We start from the raw sequence: 21,971 nt of genomic DNA, 5'->3' as shown, positions 1-21,971 counted from the left end.
TATCATGTATTTAACAGAGCACAGTGGTACCTGGCTTATACCCAGCTGTACGTTTGTGTGAGAGCGCCAATGATTGGTCTACATAAACATGATATGATAAACATCTGTTTATGCTGTTCCCTGGTTACTGCCCGGTACCATCTGTCAATGACTGCACTGTATTCTCAAGCTTTGAACTGCTATAGCTCTATGTGTACCTGCTAACATTGCTGCCTGTGTTTCTGTCTCTCTCAAGGCCCTTATGTCGCTCTTTGTTCTGTCGTCCAAAGATGGCTGGGTGAACATCATGTACGACGGACTCGACGCGGTGGGCACCGACATACAGGTACACAAATGAAGACAGATTCAGATGCCTTGTCCTATCTAAATGATTGCGTAGAAGTCTCATTTGAATGTGTTACAGTCACCTGGGACTGTTCTCATCTCCACAATCCGTCACATGGGGCGTTGTCCATTGACGCGTGAGATGGGATAAGAGTGTTTGACATCGGTTGATTGATTGGTTATGCCTTTCAGAGCAAGTGATTCGTAATTCAAATGCATTGAGATGTGCTGAGCATTGATGTCATGGCTCCTGTGTTCACTAGGAAATAATAACTTTAGCCGCCCAGTCAGTACTAGATCACCTACTAGATGTATGATAGCTGTAACCTGATTTGTTCTTTCCCATAGCGTTATTGGCTTTGGGTATGGACCAGTAGGTCGACCACTATTGGTCAAAAGACAGAAGGTCGATGCGTGAAAAAGGTTGACATGGTCAACAAGCAAAACATGATGGAAAACTCGTTTTGACCAACTTTTTGTTTGTGTCGACCTTTTCGCTTTTTGACGGAAACCGAGGTGATCAAAGATCAGCCGTTTGCCCGATGGTCTTATTTACGGGTTTCCCCACAATCGCAGTGTACACATTACTAGCTGCGTCGGCAATAGTATCCATCTCTGAATCAGGCCCTATGTTGTTAGATAAGCCAACTTTTCACATCTGTGCCTTTTTCACTGTATTGCAGCCAGTCCGGAACCACAACCCCTGGATGCTTCTGTTTTTCATCTCCTTCCTCCTTATCGTCAGCTTCTTTGTGCTCAACATGTTCGTGGGCGTGGTGGTGGAGAACTTCCACAAGTGCCGTCAGCACCAGGAGGCCGAAGAGGCTCGGCGTCGGGAGGAGAAACGGCTGCGCCGCTTGGAGAAAAAGCGCAGGAGTAAGGCGTTGTATATGTCTGGTCGGTAGACTGTTTACCAAAGAATCTTTCTGAGCCCTGCCTGCCACCGTAGCATAGCTAGCTTCTAGCTACCTGATCGTAGAACGACTCGTTACCGCAGCCGACCGAAACATTTTTGAGATGGAAACAGGATGCAACCGAGCCGTCAGTTATTGAGGACTATCTGGCGACACAAAGGATTTCTTTCTTTCAGATATATTTTTATAAGGAGAAAAATAATATAATAATTAGATTTGCAGGGAAAATGTACTTTTGAAATAGAAGCTGCTCTGGCGCTAAGGAAAATGGTGGCGTTGCCATAGCAACATTTGCACTAAACCTGACTTGTTGATGTATCAAGAAGCGAGAAGGGTGAACCAATGGAAAAGATGCTCACACAGTATTAACCAATCAGCATTTTATACAAGTGACTTGATAAATGTTTCCTCAAAGCTGATTGGTTACTAGGGGAAACCGGTCCACATCTCCACTCTTTTCCCTTCTTGATGCATCAACACTTAGGATTGGTTTCTTCAGACACAACCTCCTTTTTCCTTTGCATCAGTGTCAGTGTTAGTCCCTATATTATTTAACGTTAAGTTCGTCCAAGATTTTCCCTGACCAAGGACCATACATTGTTTGAGCCCAGGTCTATTGCTTTGTAGAATATATATGCATACCCTCCAACTGTACATTTTTGGCCGGTATTTTTTTTTTTTTTGGACTGAACCTGGGTCTTTTATTCTCCATTGAAAAGTATAGAAAAGGGGGGTGGCCCCTTTACCAGTGGCCATGCCCCTTCACCAGTGGCCACTCCCCTTTGCCAGTGGCCCTGCCCTTCACCAGTGACCACGCCCCTTTCTAAGTTTTTGAACCGCTTTTAGCCCTTCAGATGTTGGAGGATATGTATATATGTTCAGTCGGACTATTATGAAAGTTTAAAAGTTAGGTTCTATGTAATGCTTAATTCCATTTGCTTAAACCCCAAAAGCTTTTATATTAGTAAAACCCCTGCCTTCCCCGTCTCGCCTTCCCCGTCCCGCCTTAATTCTCCTCCTTCCTGCTTCACGAAACCCAAATTTGTCCACAGCAGCAGAGTTGTTAATGTTCCCGGCATAACGACACTGCATGCATCAGTAACTCCTACTCAGCAACACCTCTGGCTGAATATACCTCCGGAAAATGCATAATTACACAAGTTATGCATTAATGGCCCCTGAAGCACCGCCAGGTAGAGCAAACTGCGCAATGTAACACAATGCGGCTTTGATGACTGACATTCTGTTGCCTTTTCCTCTCAAACCTCCTAATACGCAATTAGAATATACTGTAGAATGTAAGTGCATGTCGCTGCATGCAAAAACCAGGCTGCACGTGGAACACAGGCTGAGCAGAGGCATACTGTATATATCCTTATCGCATAGCCAAATTATCCAATAGGAAACCTAGGCTGTTGCTCAGGACTCAGTTTCTGCTATACTTACCTACTTTTGAAAACTAGTTTAAGGGAGATTATAGTTGGTAGTAGAATTTTGCACAGTGCCCCATTGAGGGGGCATGTCATGATCCACCCAGAGGGCGTGTCTAGTTTCATATATGGAGAGATTGTGAAAATAGATTGTGAACGTGGCACCTAGAAACGTGGGTTTGTACTGCTACATCTGAGAGGAATCTTTTAAAATTACTTAGATCCAACTGTAGAGGAGGGTAGGAAACTATGGTTTGTGCTGAACCCCCAGATTACTCAAACCTGCTATTTTTATGTCTTGGTGTTTTTGTGACAAATTGAGGATGGCGGGAAGGCGGGATGAGGGCCCAAACAAAAATATTTATGGGTGTTTACTACTTAATCTAATGTAGGATTCCCTTGTGAAATGATGTTGGCTGTTTTACATATATTTACAAAAAATACCTCATTGATAGGCTTTTGAAGTTGATTTCAGTCAGTTTATCTGCCATCGATAAATGTCAGGGATTTTTCACATCTCGGGATGTTTGTTTATGTACCGTCACATCTGACCAATAGGGAAGGATCTCTGATTTTATATTAATGTATAATCACATCTGGCCAATGGAAGAATCTCTGGCTGTATATTGTATTATGGTCACCTCTGACCAATGGGAAGATCCCTGGCTGTATGTTTATATACACTAACATCTGACTAACGAATCATAGCGGGGTCAGATGCAGTCACTCAGCCCTGTGCCAACTTGCTCCCTATCCTGTGATGTCATAATGTAAGACGTAGGGGGCAGGCTCTCCGGGCAGCTCCACAGGCTGAGCCACTGGCTGCAGGATGCAAACCACAAGCAGGTACCATGGGGCAGTGATGATACTGCCCCCAGGGACCTGCACCATGGACCACCCACATCATCGACCCATTAGCATGAGAACACCCAGCCTTCTCATGGGAACGCCCATAAAAGGCTGGGAGTTTCCATATGCTAATTTCATGACCCCGCCCTCCGTTCCCAAGGATGTTCGCCATGTACGCATGCATGTCCACAGTGAGAAAACAGCCCCATGCGAACAGACCGGATTAAGGTCCCATGTGGATTCGCACTGCCCTCACTCTCCTTGTTACTGCCCTGCGGTCATCTCAATTCTCAAATCCATCCAGATTTCCCATAGATTAAATGTATCTACCATATATTTTTCACCCCATACTTACTGTATGTCTAAAATAACTTAACTGCTTGCACAGTTGCTGAACGCATAGCATCATTACACCGGGGGTTGCAGGCAAGGCTCGGCAGTAACTAAATATAATGCTAGTTTTATATGTCATTTATTCTCGTTGCTGGCCAGTGTCCCAGTGCGATGCTATCTGTGTGACTGTCCTTAATGTATGGGGTAGATGGAGGTTATTGCAAAGATGGTTCAGACTTAATGGGACCGGTGCACAGGACAAAGCCTCAGGACATAAAAGAGCTTATTTCATTCCATGTAGCCGAATATACAATTGTGAGAAATTATTCTAAACATTTGAAGGGTTCCCCAGCCAAAAAGCAGCATAACTCTACAAGCGCTGCCTCTAACAGGAAGGAGCCAGGAGCTTTCCGATACATTAACCGTATGCATCTCCTTCTACTACAGCATGACGACTCGTGTTCAATCTTTAACCCCGCAAGCCAGGCATGTCCGACTCCAAACTATGGCCATCCAGCTATTGTGAGACTACAAGTCCCATCATGCCTCGCCACAGTTTTGCTATTAGGGAATGCTAAACTATGGCAAGGCATGCTGGGATGTGTAGTTTCACAATAGCTGGAGGGCCACAGTTTGGACATGCCTGCCTTAAGCCCTTTGGTCTGACAAGTATGTATAGAGGAGGATGGTCGGAGCCTCCCGGAGACACCACGGAGCCTTAGGACACAAAGAGCACACAAATATGAATAATCCAGGCCCCTCCGTGCACTTTGGGACCTTGGCAGGAGACTATGCTGCCTAACGTATGATCCGGATAGGATTATGGAGCTGACATAGAGATGAATGGGATGATTATGGTATTTGGGAAAGAAGCCCGGGGCAGCAGAAAAGCTTTTTGTTCCCTGCTGGCTGCTGTATGTATTATATTCCTGGCGTATCGGTTCCAGCTTTTTCTGAATGATAGCGCAAATTAAATTTGATTGTCTAGTTTGAATAGTTCAAGTTCTCCGCAGTGTATAATGGATATATCGCGTTATGTTCCTCCCCTTCCTGCTCTGAGCCAGGTCTGGGTCCACCATTCCCAGTGCCGGAGCCTAGTTAGGAGAGCTGCTTCTTTCTCAGCCTCTGGTGTTCTAGACCTAGGTGTAGGAGTGACCCCAGAGGTTTCTTCTTCTTCCAATAAGTTCCATGACCAGCTTTGTGCTGTCAAAACAACTCTTTGTTTGCCTGGCAGAGTGATGGCCAAGAAACAAAGCTCATTATGTTATTTTATAATTGGCAGCACCCGGTGCCTACTTAGCCTGCCAACTCCACCACAACTCCTCTCAGTGACTATGAGTACACATAGGGCAACGGTGAGTCAGCAGTTAGCTGCGAGACTAATTACCATGTTAGCTATCCTCATTAGCTTGTTAATCGTACAACACATCAATACTCACTGGGGTCTCCAATAAGGCTAGGGATAACATGTAGGTAGAGAGGGGACCTGTCTCAGGTTTACAGGGCCTCCGACAGGGGGGTGCCCTGGGTACAGCTGTCCCGGGCCCTGGGCTCTGGAGGGGCCCGGGCAGCTGCCCACAGCCCCCCCTCCTTTGATCTTGAATCATGATCATTTTAAAGTTGTAACCAGGGCTACTTTTCTAGAAAAATAGGGACAGCAACGCAGCAGCATTTTTTTCTTTTGTCAAAAGGGTTGGCCCACTGCATTGATGACCTTATTCAGGTCCGTTCACCGGATGTCAACTGCCTGCTCATTTCCTTCCCAGCATGCACGCGTATGTATGGTTGCTCAGAGCAACCTTACCTATGCGTGCATCTTTCGATGGTCTGCGACCATTGACAGATGTGAAAGGTTCCCCCTGCTTTGTGAATGGATGTTACTGTGTACAATCCATTCGCAGGCCCCCGCGAGCGAGTCGCCCTTGCGAATGGATGGCGGCAGCCAACCATTCGCAAGGCGGGGTTTGGTTGACTCACAAAGGTGCGAATTCGCATCCGAGCGAATCAACCAGAATAACCCCCTGAAACTGCTCTATGGGGGTTATTCAGACCTGATCGCATAACTGCAATTTTGCAGGCTGTGCGATAATCAAATGATTGCGTATGCATATGGATTGAATTATGCATGCACAAGGCCGTCCTGCGATAAAATCCTGCTACTTTTTTTATTGCTGGCCGTACATAAGTTGATTGACAGATAGTCTGCACATTTTCTAGGAGTGTCAGAGAAATGCAGGCGGAGGGGAAGTCATGTGACATCAGCTCTGGCCCCAATCAGCCTGTTTCTATCGCAGCCGCCAAGTAAGTCCTGGGCTACGCACAGACTGCACACAACGGAAAACAAGCCGTTCCCTGGTTAGAGGCTTGCACAAGGCGGGATTTTACTCTGGCTGGGTAGCAATTACCTGATCGCTGTTAATATCCACTTCTTCCAATTTATTGCCTATCAGTTTTTTCCATGTTAGAAAGTAATATAAAAACATTTACATTACCTGCATTGTATAAAGTGACATTCCTGAATAGGTCCCACATCTCCACCGGTACAGAACCTTTCAGCATCCGAAGATGGTGATGAACTGGGGTCTCGGAGGAACCCTCTAACTCCAATTTCACTCCTATTGTTGTACCGCCGGCAGTTCTAAAGGTGTAGTGACAGTCGTGTCAGTGATGCGGAACGGAATTTGCAGATGGCTTGTCTAACACAGATCTCTTTCTTTATATAAACTGACAGTGGCATCAAGCTTAATCAGTGAGTAATATAGCCAGGCCGTAGGCATCATATGAGGTGACCCTAAAGTTCTCACTGATTCTGATGCCGCCGTAAACTGGTCTTTAAATACATGTTGGCTGGCGAGGTGATAAATCGGCTACCAACATTCAGGAGCTTATCAGAACCATAGGTAGACAAGATAAGGAAGATTCTGTGTCTCGTACAAACCGTGACTGACTAGAAGCTCGCACTGACGAAACGGCCAATAGCCTTAGACACTCAGATAAGTAACAAGTGCACGTTCCAAATTGGAGTGAGATTAGGTACTAGGGCTGACAAGTAACCCCTGCTGCTAGGTCTTCTTACATAATGGGATAAGTTTGTGAACCGGACATACTGTATATAATTCGTGCATAGAACAGAGCAGAGGCTGATTACAAATGGTAGCCATTTATATTCTGTTATTTATTTGTATAGCACAACTTACAATACCCCAGTTTCTGAAGCGTCCTTGGTTCCGTCTTATCTAACATACACTTAACTCAGCGGACAGGATGGGGAAAGAGCCGTCTATTTTTCCAGGGCTGTGGGGGAATACCCCAAAACTCCTGAGCTTCCTGCAGCTTCCAGGAGGGTAGACAAACTATAGAAACTGTGGCCACCTCTGAATCAGGCCCTTAGACTCATAATGGTTAACAGACATGGCCTTAAAGCCCCCATACAATTGTTTGATATAGCCTCTTTTCACCCGGTTCCAATGGATGGGCTGAGATATTGGGTGAAAAGTGGCCAAATCGGAGGTGTCGGAGATCCGATCCAATGAGCTGGAGTCAGAAGTGGGACCTGCCCGTGTATCTGACCTCCGTCTTGGCCCCCCTTGCGGCAGCAGGGAACGGAATCGCATGCGATATATCGCATGCAGAAGGACCGCCTACGATATATCGTATGCATCCCTCCCGCCTGGGAACGTCCCAGGCAGTTCAAGAGGCATCGTATCCTCTCTGAGAAGTTACATAGTGTACGAAGGCCTTTAGCTTAGACACCCTAATCTCCTACATTTGACATAGATATCTGTAAATATTACAATACCCTATAAAGCAAGACGTAAGTGAGCCCTACTTACAATTCATCTCGCTTTTGTCTGCCGAGCATCCTAGATACATCCACGAATAACCCCCCCACCCCCACTGCAGTCTAATATCCACGTTCTGGTTGTCATTCTGTGCATTGCTAAATTTAAACTGGAAAAACTGGAAAAGACTTAAGAAAACACCCTGCAAAATATTCCACAATCAAAGGATTATTCATCCTCTCAATGCTGCCCGTAACCAGCAAAGTATATTTGCCCCCATCACAGTGGAACGAAGAAGTTGGAAACACAAGTTTTACCGCCAGCAGTACAATAGTTTGTTAAAAATAAAACCTCAATGATTTGTTTTTAATTCCAGTTCCGTGAGCTGCATTGTATTGTGGATGACGCCCTACTTATGTCTTGTGGCTGGGAGGCTTGTGAGAACTCCGCCGTCGCATTTTAATCTATAAAAAGATTATTTAGATACGGCTCACAATTGTCATTTAGTAAATAGGCTGGCAAGAAGTAAAGTGATTATCCCTTCTCATCCGACATGTGAATGAAAGAATCTCCTTTATTCTCCTCTTCTGGCTCATCTCCATCTCTCGGAAAAGTGGAAATGTTTTCCCAGTTGCAAACTCCATAGCGGCTTGTCGCAATGGGTCAGGAGACGTGAGAGCCTTAGCTGAACAGCTTCCAATCAGATTCACCAATGGGATTAGCGCCAGCTCCCCGTGCTAGGTGCGGAATCTCCATCAGAGTATGACCTCCAGTGTGAGATTACGCATGAGAGTCCGCCTACTCTTGCCACATGTCCGCCACACTCCCGTAAAACACTAATCTGGTGGTCTGTCTATTCACCTCCCAGTCCCTGACCCGGAACACCACTACATTCCAGAGTAAGTGCAGATCAATCGGTCCTAAACTAAAAATTACTATGTGAGCATCGGCGTTATGAATCAGCCCCTACCAGCCCCTACGAGCGATGACCAGTCTTCAGCCACTTGCTTGGTGGGTATGGTGGTTGCATTGTTCGCAACTACACGAGGCTGTGCGCTCTCTGACCTTGTCACAAACAATACGACCAGTCAGAAATGCAGAGGATGGCTACAGGAAAATAATGCTCTAGCAGATGACACTCATTGAGACACTCACTCACGGGCCCTCTGCACCCTCCCCCGGTGTCTACTGGGCTGCTGATCACTGCTGATTGGTTGGTAGAGCAGGACGACAACCCCACCCCCGCCCTCTGGGAGAGCAGAGATTGGTTGGTATAGCGGGCACTCTGGAAATGTAAATCAGACCCTCTCCCGCACACACACACAGCCCGCCCATTGTGTACCTGGTGGCTGCTCACACGACACACATGCTCTTGCCTTACTAAAATACGTATGCTTAACACTATGTTGACTCTCCTACAGTACTGTTCCAAGTCATGTGTGTAACAGGCCTATAAAGCAAATGCTCCTGTTTTGGGCTTACAGTGGTCCCAGAGAGGTGGGGGCACTGCTACTGGGAACTCATTTCTCTATGCCTCCGAATTATGCCCCCTCCCGTCCCCCCATAAGGCAGACTCAGGGCCAGTGGTGGGGCTTTTAATACCCCTCTGCAAACTATAACGCTTTTCTATTAGAATTAACATTATAGGTGGCAGAACTCCATTCCCCCAACTTCAAACCATATTCCTACCATGATGTACCCGGTCTCCCATAGACCAACATAATGTATGCATTGCACGCAGCATAGATACTGTAGCAGACAATACAGAAGGTGATAATAGCAAATTGTTACCCTACCAAAAAGGGCACAATACATTGATTTCAGAATCATGGCAAAATCTACCATTTCAGTTTTGATAATCCTTATATTGGTGTGCTGCTGGTTTTACGTCACCGCTGAATTTAGCATCATTGCTTTTATTGATCTTCAGCCATATATTCACTTTGTGATCCTTCAGATGACATTATGTGCCCATCCTGTGTCCACCTCTACACAGCGTGGCGAACGCAGCGAGCCCGCAAGGGGCTTCATTGCGCTCCCCCCGCTGTGCAGTCGCGACGTCTGAGTAATGTCTGTTGGAATTCCGACTGTCGGTGAAATATACCACACCCCAGTAATCCACATCACATGACTGCACGTCTTCCCCCAGATTCCATCTATAGTCAGCCACGTTCCGAGGGTAGATTTGTAACTGTACATCAAAGAATCAGGAAGACAATAGATAGTATCTCAGTGGGGCCCTTATCACCATGTACGCTGCAGATTGGAACAGTCTGTTAACTCATTTCCACTTGTTTCCAATCACAAACATGGAATCATTTGGGACTAGTCAGAAGGGCATTGGGGAGGGGACCTTGGACTTTCTAATGACCTCTCACCAATGTAACTGTCCTAACACACAGCTTCTGTTGCTTACTCACAGATGCAGCTGACCACATCTTTGCAAGGGCTGGCGATTCTATCGCCTGCCCCCCGCCAGCGGCCGGCTACAACGGAGCCTGCCACCGGTCCCCGCCGCCGCCGCAGGTTCCCCTCGCGGCCCCCCACCCCCCCCCCCCCCCCCCCGAACTGGGCAGCGTCTCCCTGAACCGGAGAAGGGCAGGGAGATGCTGCCCAGCCGCCGTGATACTGATCCCAGTCCCTATCGCCGGCGCTCACCAGTGAAAGGGATCTGGCGGGCGCCGGGCAAGGATGAGCCCTGCTACATCTGTATGTACTTATGTATCACTTAGTAACACTTAAACCTCTCACTAGTGTGATGCCTTGGAGTGGTTGGCCTGTACAGATTTGGGAGGTCCTTCACCCTGGACTTGAGCCTTAAGGTAGCCATACACCTGCCATACATTTAGAGGCACTGAGCAATCTGTACATTTGCGTTATGTGTGATCTTAGATCGTGCGCTGAAACGTTTTCATCATGATAAGAACCGATACCTCCTACTTTTATATGCTGGATTTCTGCAGATTGATAAAGACTGGGCAAGTGCCAGAGAACACGGAATCTTTCCCTAGAGAGCCCGGCATTAAAATGCAAATAAAACGCCCTTTACCGATACTACTACAATACAGTTTATAGAAATGTTCTAGGTGGTAAATGTGAACGCGGCACCTGTCTGGCTTGGAAATCTTTTAATGAAGGCAGGAGATTGACGGGTGGATTATTATAGATTTTCCTGCGGAAGAAAGAGAACCATTTTCTCCCAGTTAATGATCCTGTCATAGATGTGTCAAATATTTTTGGAAAGAATTACTCCCTACGATTGGATTTTCTTTTAGGAAAGGAGAAACACTTGAGATATGAAAGGAGAAATACTGGAGCATTTATTGTACAAACTAAGCTGTTGCTATTGCTGAGAAAATCAAACGTTTTTGTGTCATAATAGAGTTTTACGGTACAAAGCCCCTGTTTGATTGGAGGCAAACTGTACAAAGGGCCTCATTCAGGTCTGCTTGCTAAGCAGCGTACATTCACTGTTTAGCGAGCGGTAAATGCCACTTGCCAGGTGAGCAACCGCCCAGCCCACGCCCTGCTTACACAACCATTCGCATATGGCCGTACGGCTGAAAATCCGTTCGATGCTCGCTGACCATCAAGTTATCTTTTTAACCATTCGCACATAATAGTCAGTGTAGACTGACCTTTATATTAGGGATGGCCATCGACCATCGATGATTAGAAATCATCGATGGTTTATGGCCGATGTCGAATAGTTTTGCCATCGATGGGGGAGAACCAGATGGTTTCCCGCCATCGATGTAAAGCTTAAACGAATAGTTTCGTTTTTGCTTTTTCCCTACAGTGCCGGGACACGGAGCATAGCTCCGCCCCGGACACCCGCGAAGCCCCGCCCCCGCATTTTGATTGGCCCACAGGCCACTCAATCAGAGAAAATGGATGACCATCGATATGCAAAAATATTGATGGTTATCCATAGAATGGTTATACACTATCGATGGGCTGTTGCACTTTTGCCATCGATGGCAACCATCGATGGCAAAGGCAATGATGGCCATCCCTACTTTATATGTATCAGAGATGTCTGAATATGGGGCGAGAGCCGACGTCATGTGATATCAGGCTCCCACCCTGAGCAGGTTTTGATGCGCCGGGATGCCCAGCATTTTTCTGGCCACGCCCACTGTCCCCATGCGCAGACCCAAAACATTGGTCCTCGTAGCGAATTTGCAGAGGACGAGCCAACATGAATAATGCATATATATCTATATATATTTATAGAGTTAAATGTACAGTTTGGTCCCGGATATGCATACATGGAATGTGTCTTGCCACGGGAGTAAGTTCTTACCAGGCGCCCAGAGTTGAAACAGTCGGTGGTGCCACCCAGTGGTGGCTCCGTCTGGCGCATGTGCTGTAGCACAGCTGTGGGGGCAAAGTGATGTCATTGCAGTGTCATCACATTACATCTCACTGATTGCTGGGACAACAAGCTCCTATTGGTGCCCCTTTCAGGACGTCTCACCAATCATAGTACATCTGAGTGAATCAAGATTCCTTATTGGGCGATAAAGATTATTTATTTTCATGGGTGTGGACACAAATGATATTCAGTAGCGCTCTAAAAGTATTATTCTATTAATGATTGCACTACCATAAAACAACTCCTGCTCGCTTTTCTTTCATTATTTACAGTATAAGACACAACAGCAGACTCAGTAATACCGCTTTCGGACCAAAAGGCAGAGTCGCACCCAGGATTTTGGACCCGGCTCCAAGACGGGTGCGACCTGGCTTGTGACCCCTTTAGACTCACCTCCAGACCATAATGCCATGGTGTGATGTCACCGGAGGCGGGTCCTGGTACGGTGCTGGACGAAGAGATCATCTCCCAGCACTGCTTTTCCAGTGCAGCGAACGGGTCCCGGGTCCCACCCGGGTTTTTTTAGTACCCCTTTTACACCAATACTGACCCGAGTCCACGAGTCAAAAACCTGTATTTTTTACTCAGCGTAAAAGGGGTATAATAGTACTGTATTCTCTCAGTAGAGATAAGACACTGTGGTTTGCACTCCTCCGCTGCTTTTACACATTCCAGGACTCTTTAGCTGTAGGCCCTGCTGGGGGGACACCAAGGGGTACTGCTGAGCAAGGACATCAGTGCCTGAGGCACATCACTTATGTAATGTGTGGAGACTGGTCACTGGAGACTTGTTGTTGCTCAGCAGCCTCCTTGAAGGTCAACTGTTGCTTAATCCTAACTTTCTGGTACTGCCATGACAGCCGGTTCCGATGCTTCCACTGTCTTTGGGAGATACTGTACACCACGGTCTCCTTCTATGTTGAAACATACATTTAATTACATAGGGATTGATAGAGAGGTGACTGCAATGTCAAATGCAGACCCAGCGGATTGATGTTTTGTGTACATAGCCACTGCAAATTTGTACGCAGCTGGAAAGGCCCAGGTATCTTAGGTGAGTGTCTCATGTACATTTTGTTTGGGAGATGGAGGAATCTACCTACGGTGTCAGCCTACACCACTTCTTTGTGGGAATTCTGTAACATGGGTAGATGTACGAAGCAGTGATAAGGGAGAAGTGAGCCCGAGGAGACTTGGCCCATGGCAACCAATCAGCACTGAAGTAACATCTATAATTTTCATAATATAAAATTATACAGAGCAGCTGATTGGTTGCCATGGGTCACTTCTCCTCCCTTATCACTGCTTCATTCATCTACCCCATTGTTCCACTGCTCTTACCGTAAAGACCCCTTTTGATAGATTGGAATGAATTCTCTCTTTCATCTGTAAAGGGGGGGCCTCCGTGACTTCTGTGGAATTCTGCGCCAAGCAGTGTTTCTCTACCAGGCTACGATTCTTCTGATATGAAGTGATCATATTGCCTCCTAATTGTCCTTTAATGTAAATAGATGTAACCGAGACAAACTTCCCTCACAAATGAGATCTTTCATACCCCTTAATAATTAAATGACACTTCCATATACCCGCTCCAGTGCCTGTCCTGCTGTAACGACACTCAAACAGCAACTGTACAGTATAAATAAGGGGGAATCTCACGTGTACCTTATACAGGGACGTATTGTTAATCCGTTGAGTCTTCCATACTAGGTGGAGACAAATGCTTGGGGCAGTATTAGCGTGGGGCATGACTAAAGAGATGTCACCAATAGGTGACTTTTGATGGTGTCCTAGGGTTCCAGAGGAGGCAATTAATGTTTTTGGTATTGCCTCTGCTCCAGATGATGATATAGAGGATTATCATCCAGCAGTTATGTACTAGGAATAATCTGTCGCGTTCAAAGGAACAATATAAGTATAAAGAGAAGGGTTTGATGCTAGACAATATCTATGTACTTTTGTTTGTTGCATTTGCATTGTTGGGTTTTGTTGGGTTTTGGCCAAGGTCAACAAGATGTACTGTATGTTGTTGTTGGATGTGGTTTCTTGTGTCGTCTTGTGTTTTGTTTGATGGCATCTGTGTATTTTGGACCTATTTATATATCCTGTGCTTAATCCACGGCTGTGCCACTGTGGGATGTGACCACAATTTCCTACATACTGTAGAGGGGGGTCATTATTTTGTCATGTTGGAAATGGCTTTAGCAGCAGCAAGCTCTAGATCCTAGCACACATCTTAGCACAGCGGAGGCGGCCATTTTGTGACCTGAACAAATATTCCTGAGGATGTATTTATTCCTTTATATTTTCTAGTAACTAGTGACATGGCGAGGCAGCATCAGTGATATTGAGCATCGTTGCTTAGTGACATCTCTAATACGTGGTAGTTAAGAGCGCACATTGTCAAATAGTTTTAGACCACAAAATGGCTGCCAATATTGTGTTTGCGAGGTGGGTACACATTAAGGGCTATAAGCTTTAGCCTTACAGAGTGAACCTTTTTGTTACCCAAAATGCACCAGTAACCACTATAATGCAGTATTAAATTACAACAAAAGAGGTTTAGAGAATTGTTCCACCCCGCCTTCCTCTGTAACGTCTCCCGCAGAGCGCGCGGCCTGTGATAAGCTTTGCATGATGTGCCTACAGTATGTGCTGTGCATGATGGGTGATGCATGTTTTCTGTGAGATAATCATGTGATCTAGTGTAACCGGAGGGGCAAGGCTCTCTGGGTCCTGTCTTTACCTCAGGCAAAGAGAGGGCTCAACGACTAATACCAGGGGACGGACAGCATTTTCTAAACTGTCCAATCAAAGTTGAGATTTCGACGAACCTGTCTGGAATTTCTTTTGCATGCCCACAAGATATCTATCCGATAAACTACTTGTACACAGTAGGATGCTAAGGGGTACATTTACTAAGATGGGAGTTTGATCTAAGATGGGATGTTGCCCATAGCAACCATATAGATTCTATCTCATATCTTCTAGAAGGTGCTAAATCAATAAGAAGTAGAATCTGATTGGTTGCTATGGGGCAACACCCCATTGTCAATAGAACTGCCATCTTGGTAAATTTGCCCCTAAGTGTAGCACAATAGCCTTGCCCCAATAGTACAATAGATCAAGTGATTATTGTTGTTAAATTGTAATGTTACCTTGTGTACTAACCAAATGTGTTCCATCCCTAGTCAAGATTCTATGTTAGGGATGTAAGGAAGTTATATAGTATATATATATAAATCTACAAACATGGATTTTAAATATCAGATTAATATGTGCGTCTGGCATCAGGTAAGGAGAGAGGAGGATGGATAAAAGTGCTGTAGGAAATCAGATTCAGGGACATTGTGGTTTCTTCAGAGGAGATCTCTAAAAGACATATATCGTACATTTACATATATGACAATAAGATGATTTACATATCGGTGTTGTTATCGTTTTAATGCCAAAGGTGCATAACGCCAAGTCCATAAAGTACCTATATAACGTATGCAGGAACTTAGGGGTTATTCGGACCTGATTGCACGGCTGCAAATTCGCAGGACGGGCAATAATCAAAAGAGTGCGCATTCGTACTGCTCGTGGTACACATGTGCAATGCCATCCTGTGCTAACATCCTGCTACATTCTTATCACTGGCCGGATGCAAGTTGAAAGCCGGTGTTTGTGGGTGGTAACCGCCTGTTTTCAGGGAGTGTCAGTGAAAACGTGGACGTGCTCAAGTGTTTAAAGGGAAGTCATGTGACCTCAGCTCAGGCCCCGATCTGACTGTTTCTATCGCACCGGCTGCGTAAGACTGCACACACACAGCATGCACACAGCGTCTATTCCGTTCAGGCTGGGGGGACTTCCTACTGCCCCCCTGGCGGTCCCGCGAAAAACGGGACAGTATGGGATTTCACTCTGGCAGAGCGGCGAAGCACTCTGCAAATTAGCAGCCCCAGCGATCAGGTCTGGATAACCCCCTTAATTGCAATAAGGTATAAACCTATACCTGATAGGCCTAAGATTTCTCTATTGCAACCTAGAAAATGAAAGACAGAATGTGATTGGTTGCTCTTGGCCCACCCCTTTTTATTTTTAGAAGCTTTAGTAAATTTACCTCATAAATCCTCTTTTTATCAGTTTCATAAATATAAAATGTTCCTTGTAGCATCTGCAGATGTGCAGGAAATAGTAGGTCAGAGTAATTCCGTTGTATGTACTATCAGTGCGTTGAAATTATAGACATCTCTGGATGTTCCTCTAGATTATTTCAGTGACCAAATACCACGGTACATTAAAGTATAGAATTAACTATACACAAAATAAACAAAGGAGGATTTAAGATAAATGTATTTCTAGATTCTGCATTAAAAAAAGATCTTTTGTTATCTAATTAGTGAAAGAGCAGTCACCTCTTAAGTGGATCCTATATGAAACCTCATCAATTCATTTATATAACATTTAGAACTTCCTACATATTTGGGTGAGCGTGCCGGTGGCCTCCTCACTGGTCTGCTGCCTGGCAGTAACGATAATATTCATCATCATCCAGGGATATGGTCTAGCACATTAATATAAGTGCACCAACAAAATGGCCGCCTCCTGTCTTTCTCCCGCAACTAAGATGGAAATGAGGTGACATCGCAAATAGTAGTTAAAAAAATAACAGCCGTCATACAGAAACAATGTTCTGCAGACACTGATGTTTCTGTCACGGAGCCACAAACCCGCAGATGTCATACACAGCGCCGTTGCCCTTTAGGATGGAGAATGTTGTGTACGCAGACATGAGTAGGCTCAGCGCCTCTTCTTTGTTCCCCCTGAGTAAATGGCCAGACAGTACAGTAAGGACGGCCCTCAGCAGTTCTGTCTGCCAGCTGCTCTCCCATTCATTCTTTTGAATGCACCATGCTTTCCCAGATGCGACATCCGGGCCAGGCTTCCATAGCGATACAGTACAATCACCCGTACTGCAGCTATGCACGCGCCTCCCCTCCCCATCATATGCCCTTATGTCTGGAGAGACACTTCAGTTGTTTACAGATGCAGGATGGGGGCAATGTTCCTCTGCCAAAACGTAGCTTGGGCTTGACATTTCCTATCCTGCTTCTCAATTGTCTGGGCGCATGAACCGCTTCACTGCCAAGTTACTAGGCATCCACTGCACTCCATACAGGCACACTGGGCAGCTACACAGCGCCTTCTGGAGGATATTCAGACTGCAGCCAGACAGTGTGTGGTTTTCAGCATGCTGATTGGTAAAGGGCTGGAGCTGTCCAGCGATCAAAGTGCTGACAGGAAGTCACTGTATGTAATCATGTTGAAAGATGGCACCGAGCCAAAGGAGCGCAGGGTTATGGTTTTATTCAATAGTTCCTGTAAATTGCAGAGTAGGGGCCCCATTTATTTTGCTGTGCCCAGGGCTGGCAATGCTGTCAACTTGGCCCTGAGTGTGTAGGATTCTGTCTGTCCTGATCCTTCTCTCGCTCATTCACCAACATTTAGGTGCCCAATATGCATTAAATCCTAACAATAAATAAGCAGTTAGCTTTGTCTGTCTAGAGCTGGTTACACAATAAGCAGAGCGTCAGGCTGGTCGCTATGGTTCAGTGCTCGTTCTGCACCCAGACGCAGTTTTAGCGAACTTCCACCTTTGTGTTATCGCCGTGACCGTTGATGGTTTTTTCTTCTCGCTGATATTTCTCCTTACGACTCTTTTTTTAAATTTATTTTACGCAGAAGCCCAAAGAAGACCATACTACGCGGACTACTCCCCGACGCGGCGCTACATCCACACGTTGTGCACCAGCCACTACCTGGACCTGTTTATCACCTTTATCATTGGCATCAATGTTATCACCATGTCGATGGAACACTACAACCAGCCCAAGGTACTTGTGAAACCCTAAAAGTAGCCCTCTAGTTGCTGGTATGGCACTGAGCAATAAATGAGTCATACAGTATAAATAAACGTATAAAGCGTGGCACTTGCCCTGGCAACCAAGCATCTGTGATATGACAGAAGCTGATTAGTTGCTATGGGCAACTTCTCCCCCCCCCCCTCCCCAGGACTGGTAGATCATTACTAGCCAGTGCTGTCACTGACAAACACTTCTGCTGATAAAAATGATATGCAGCATGCCTATATTCTGTGTGTCAAGAATGTAGGCATGCCACATATCATTTTAATCAGCAGAATCTGCTTGTTCACAGTTAGAAGTTTAATGCAAAATGAATCTGGATGTATGTGAGCACATCTATAATTCAGATTGAATTGCATAAACACCTATCTGGAAATGGCACATGCACAGGACCTGTTCTGCACATGTGACTAGTGATGACTGGGTGCAGGCTGCTATCCTGGCATGCACATAACCAATTTACCTATTTTACACAATACAAAATGTTGTCAAATCCAGCGCCGCATGAGCCTTTAAAATGAGGATGTCCTGGAGCTAAGCAGCACCAGTCCCAGACAACAACGTTCCTCATGTATAATTCCTACAGCAACATCATGCCGGATTACATAACTACTAAAACTGGTCCATCTGCTTCTCATAATATATTGGCCTCATTTATTGTTTGAAGTATTTGGCCAGACAAGAACAAACAAGGAAGAGAACAGAATAAATAGTCCTGGTGTGATTACAGATATCCTTTCTAGAAGTGAGGTCAGGGGGTTCGAAGAAAGGGTTTCATCTCAATAAAAGCAGACAGGGTGGTGTTTATGTGAAAGTGCCTAATCCGCGCATGTTCTCTTCTCTCCTAGTCCCTGGAGGAGGCTCTGAAATACTGTAACTACGTCTTCACCATCGTCTTTGTCTTTGAGGCTCTTCTCAAGCTGGTTGCATTTGGATTTCGAAGATTTTTTAAAGACAGGTATAGTGCAGCTTTTACATTGCGTAGTATGTCCTCTCCTAGGGCTGCCATAAGAGGACCAGGCCAGGGGTTCTAGAAGGCATGCTAACAGCTCTTAATGTAAAGTAACATTTCAGTCAATGGTCTTGCTTGGACTTGTAGTGCCACTGAGTAAACTACTGTTTATAAAATATACCTGTAGCTCTCATTTTAAAACCCACCTGGGAGGTTGGAAGAAGTTGAGTCAAGGACGTAGAGTGTGCGATCAGTGCAGCCACTCAGTGTCATAGAGTGTGCGATCAGTGCAGCCACTCAGTGTCATAGAGTGTGCGATCAGTGCAGCCACTCAGTGTCATAAAGTGTGCGATCAGTGCAGCCACTCAGTGTCATAGAGTGTGCGATCAGTGCAGCCACTTAGTGTCATAGAGTGTGCAATTAGTGCAGCCACTCAGTGTCATAGAGTGTGCGATCAGTGCAGCCACTCAGTGTCATATAGTGTGTACCTGTAGCTCTCATTTTAAAACCCACCTGGGAGGTTAGAAGAAGTTGAGTCAAGGACATAGAGTGTGCGATCAGTGCAGCCACTCAGTGTCATAGTGTATACAATCAGTTCGGCCACTCAGTGTCATAGAGTGTGCAATCAGTGCAGCCACTCAGTGTCATAGAGTGTGCAATCAGTGCAGCCACTCAGTGTCATAGAGTGTGCAATCAGTGCAGCCACTTAGTGTCATAGAGTGTGCAATCAGTGCAGCCACTCAGAGTCATAGTGTATACAATCAGTGCAGCCACTCAGTGTCATAGAGTGTGCAATCAGTGCAGCCACTCAGTGTCATAGAGTGTGCAATCAGTGCAGCCACTCAGTGTCATAGAGTGTGCAATCAGTGCAGCCACTCAGTGTCATAGAGTGTGCAATCAGTGCAGCCACTCAGTGTCATAGTGTACAATCAGTGCAGCCACTCAGTGTCATAGTGTATACAATCAGTGCAGCCACTCAGTGTCATAGAGTGTACAATCAGTGCAGCCACTCAGTGTCATAGAGTGTGCAATCAGTGCAGCCACTCAGTGTCATAGAGTGTACAATCAGTGCAGCCACTCAGTGTCATAGAGTGTGCAATCAGTGCAGCCACTCAGTGTCATAGTGTATACAATCAGTGCAGCCACTCAGTGTCCTAGAGTGTACAATCAGTGCAGCCACTCAGTGTCATAGAGTGTGCAATCAGTGCAGCCACTCAGTGTCATAGAGTGTGCAATCAGTGCAGCCACTCAGTGTCATAGAGTGTGCGATCATTGCAGCCACTCAGTGTCATAGAGTGTACAATCAGTGCAGCCACTCAGTGTCATAGAGTGTACAATCAGTGCAGCCACTCAGTGTCATAGAGTGTACAATCAGTGCAGCCACTCAGTGTCATAGTGTATACAATCAGTGCAGCCACTCAGTGTCATAGAGTGTACAATCAGTGCAGCCACTCAGTGTCATAGTGTATACAATCAGTGCAGCCACTCAGTGTCATAGAGTGTGCAATCAGTGCAGCCACAGTGTGCGATCAGTGCAGCCACCCAGCGACATGCGTTGTTGTATGTTGCCTGTAAGGAATCACCTGACTCATAGATTCCTGCACCCTCCCGTGTTTAGAAGTGCGCTGCTATTGATCTGAGTCCAGGAGATATCAAAGCTTGAATACACGACCACTGCCTGCCCCCATCCCCCTGAAAGACTAGAAGACCCATGCATTCCCCCATCCCATTGAGAGACTACAAGACCCATGCTCCCCGATCTCACTGAGAGACTTCAAGCCCGCACACCTTTCCTACCCTGCCGAGAGACCAAAAGACACATAATCCACCGCCCCTCATGAACACCCTGCTGAGAGACCACCAGAAGACCCATGTCCCCCCCCCCCCCCCCCCCAAGCCTAGCTATATTGCTGGATGGTTATTCCCCTGTAAAGGTGGCACTTAGCAGCTATATAACATTGTGTTCTGCGGGTAGAACAGGTAAGATGTCACTTATCACAGTCTCCGCGGCTTGTGTCAGAGCTGCTTATAGCGCAAACACTGTAATCTTAGCTATAAAGGTTCCTGTAATTTCCCTGTGTCATAAACCGCTTGTGTTATCTTCCTTACCAAGAGATTATGATGCATCCAGCACCTGCGCCCTATGTTACTGCCGCTTGTCTGTAACGTCCTGACACCTTTATGTTCCTCTTACTGGAGCATTAAATTCTCAGGGAACCGCGTCTATTGTCAGGCCTTTGTGAGGCTGAGAAAGAAATATCATTAGCGCGGCCTGTGCCAGGGCAAGAGGCCAGGAGTCAGTCACCTCTTTATTAGCCAGATCAGCCCTGAATGGATTCGCAGTGGAGCGGCAGTCACACTGCGGTGCTGAGCCAAGGCTGATCACTCCTGCTGTAAAAGGCACCTTGAGATGTTAAATGTTGGGAATAAATACTTGAGGTTTTTACAGCGGGACTGGTTATTGCGTAATCGTCGCCTCTAAGCACAAGACGGAGCCATGTGCTAATGTCTTATGAGGAACAGGAAGGGAATCTGCCAGTCCCTGTACCTCTGTCCCTATACCATCCTAGTTCTGCCTTATACAGAGGTATTTATGGACACACCAGTACCTGTATCTCTCCACATTAGGGGCCCGGTTCTGGTTTGCTCGGTCCCCTGCGTATTCGCACCGGGGATATTCACATATGTGCACGTGCAGGGCCACTGTTAGGAATCACAGACGTTCACACAAAGGGGTGGAGGTGGGATGGAAGCGGGCAGGGGGTTCTTGCATGGGGGCCCCCAGCGTTACCTGGGCGTACAGAAAAAAATGTGGCTACTAGTTAAAAAGCTTTGAGCTGTGACCGTTTTTACTTTCACTTTGAGCTGTGACAGTTTTTAGCCCACAAACTCTCCACCCGATCCCCATTCCCTATCTGCTCCTATCTAAAATCTCTGTCTTCACCGCTCCCCCTCTCCATATCCAGCAAGTTTGAAACAGTTCATTGTCCCTGCAAATATTGCTTTCCCTTTTTTGTTATGACATCTTTTAGCGCACATTTGGTCTGTTGAGTGGCCTCTAGTGGTCAGTGGCAGTACTTCACCTCATAGGTATTTATTA

General features: G+C 46.0%; 1 protein-coding gene across 6 annotated transcripts in view; it reads left to right on the top strand.

The window, feature by feature from the left end:
* The window catches only part of CACNA1H (calcium voltage-gated channel subunit alpha1 H), a 410,611-nt gene that overhangs the window by 362,802 nt on the left and 25,838 nt on the right, over positions 1-21,971 (top strand). For 5 of the 6 annotated variants that reach the window (XM_083152780.1, XM_083152775.1, XM_083152778.1 and 2 more), the window contains 4 exons: positions 236-325; positions 1,008-1,221; positions 17,738-17,889; positions 18,768-18,877. In XM_083152780.1, the coding sequence (XP_083008906.1) occupies positions 236-325; positions 1,008-1,221; positions 17,738-17,889; positions 18,768-18,877 (566 nt within the window). The remainder of the gene's footprint in view (positions 1-235; positions 326-1,007; positions 1,222-17,737; positions 17,890-18,767; positions 18,878-21,971) is intronic. The other variant, XM_083152776.1, reaches the window with a different exon arrangement.

This window comes from Crinia signifera, chromosome 7 (genome assembly GCF_055691185.1).
Source record: "Crinia signifera chromosome 7, ASM5569118v1, whole genome shotgun sequence".
In the NCBI taxonomy this organism is placed as follows: domain Eukaryota; kingdom Metazoa; phylum Chordata; class Amphibia; order Anura; family Myobatrachidae; genus Crinia; species Crinia signifera.
The sequence above is the reverse complement of the archived record's forward strand: the minus strand, read 5'-3'. Positions and strand labels throughout refer to the sequence as shown.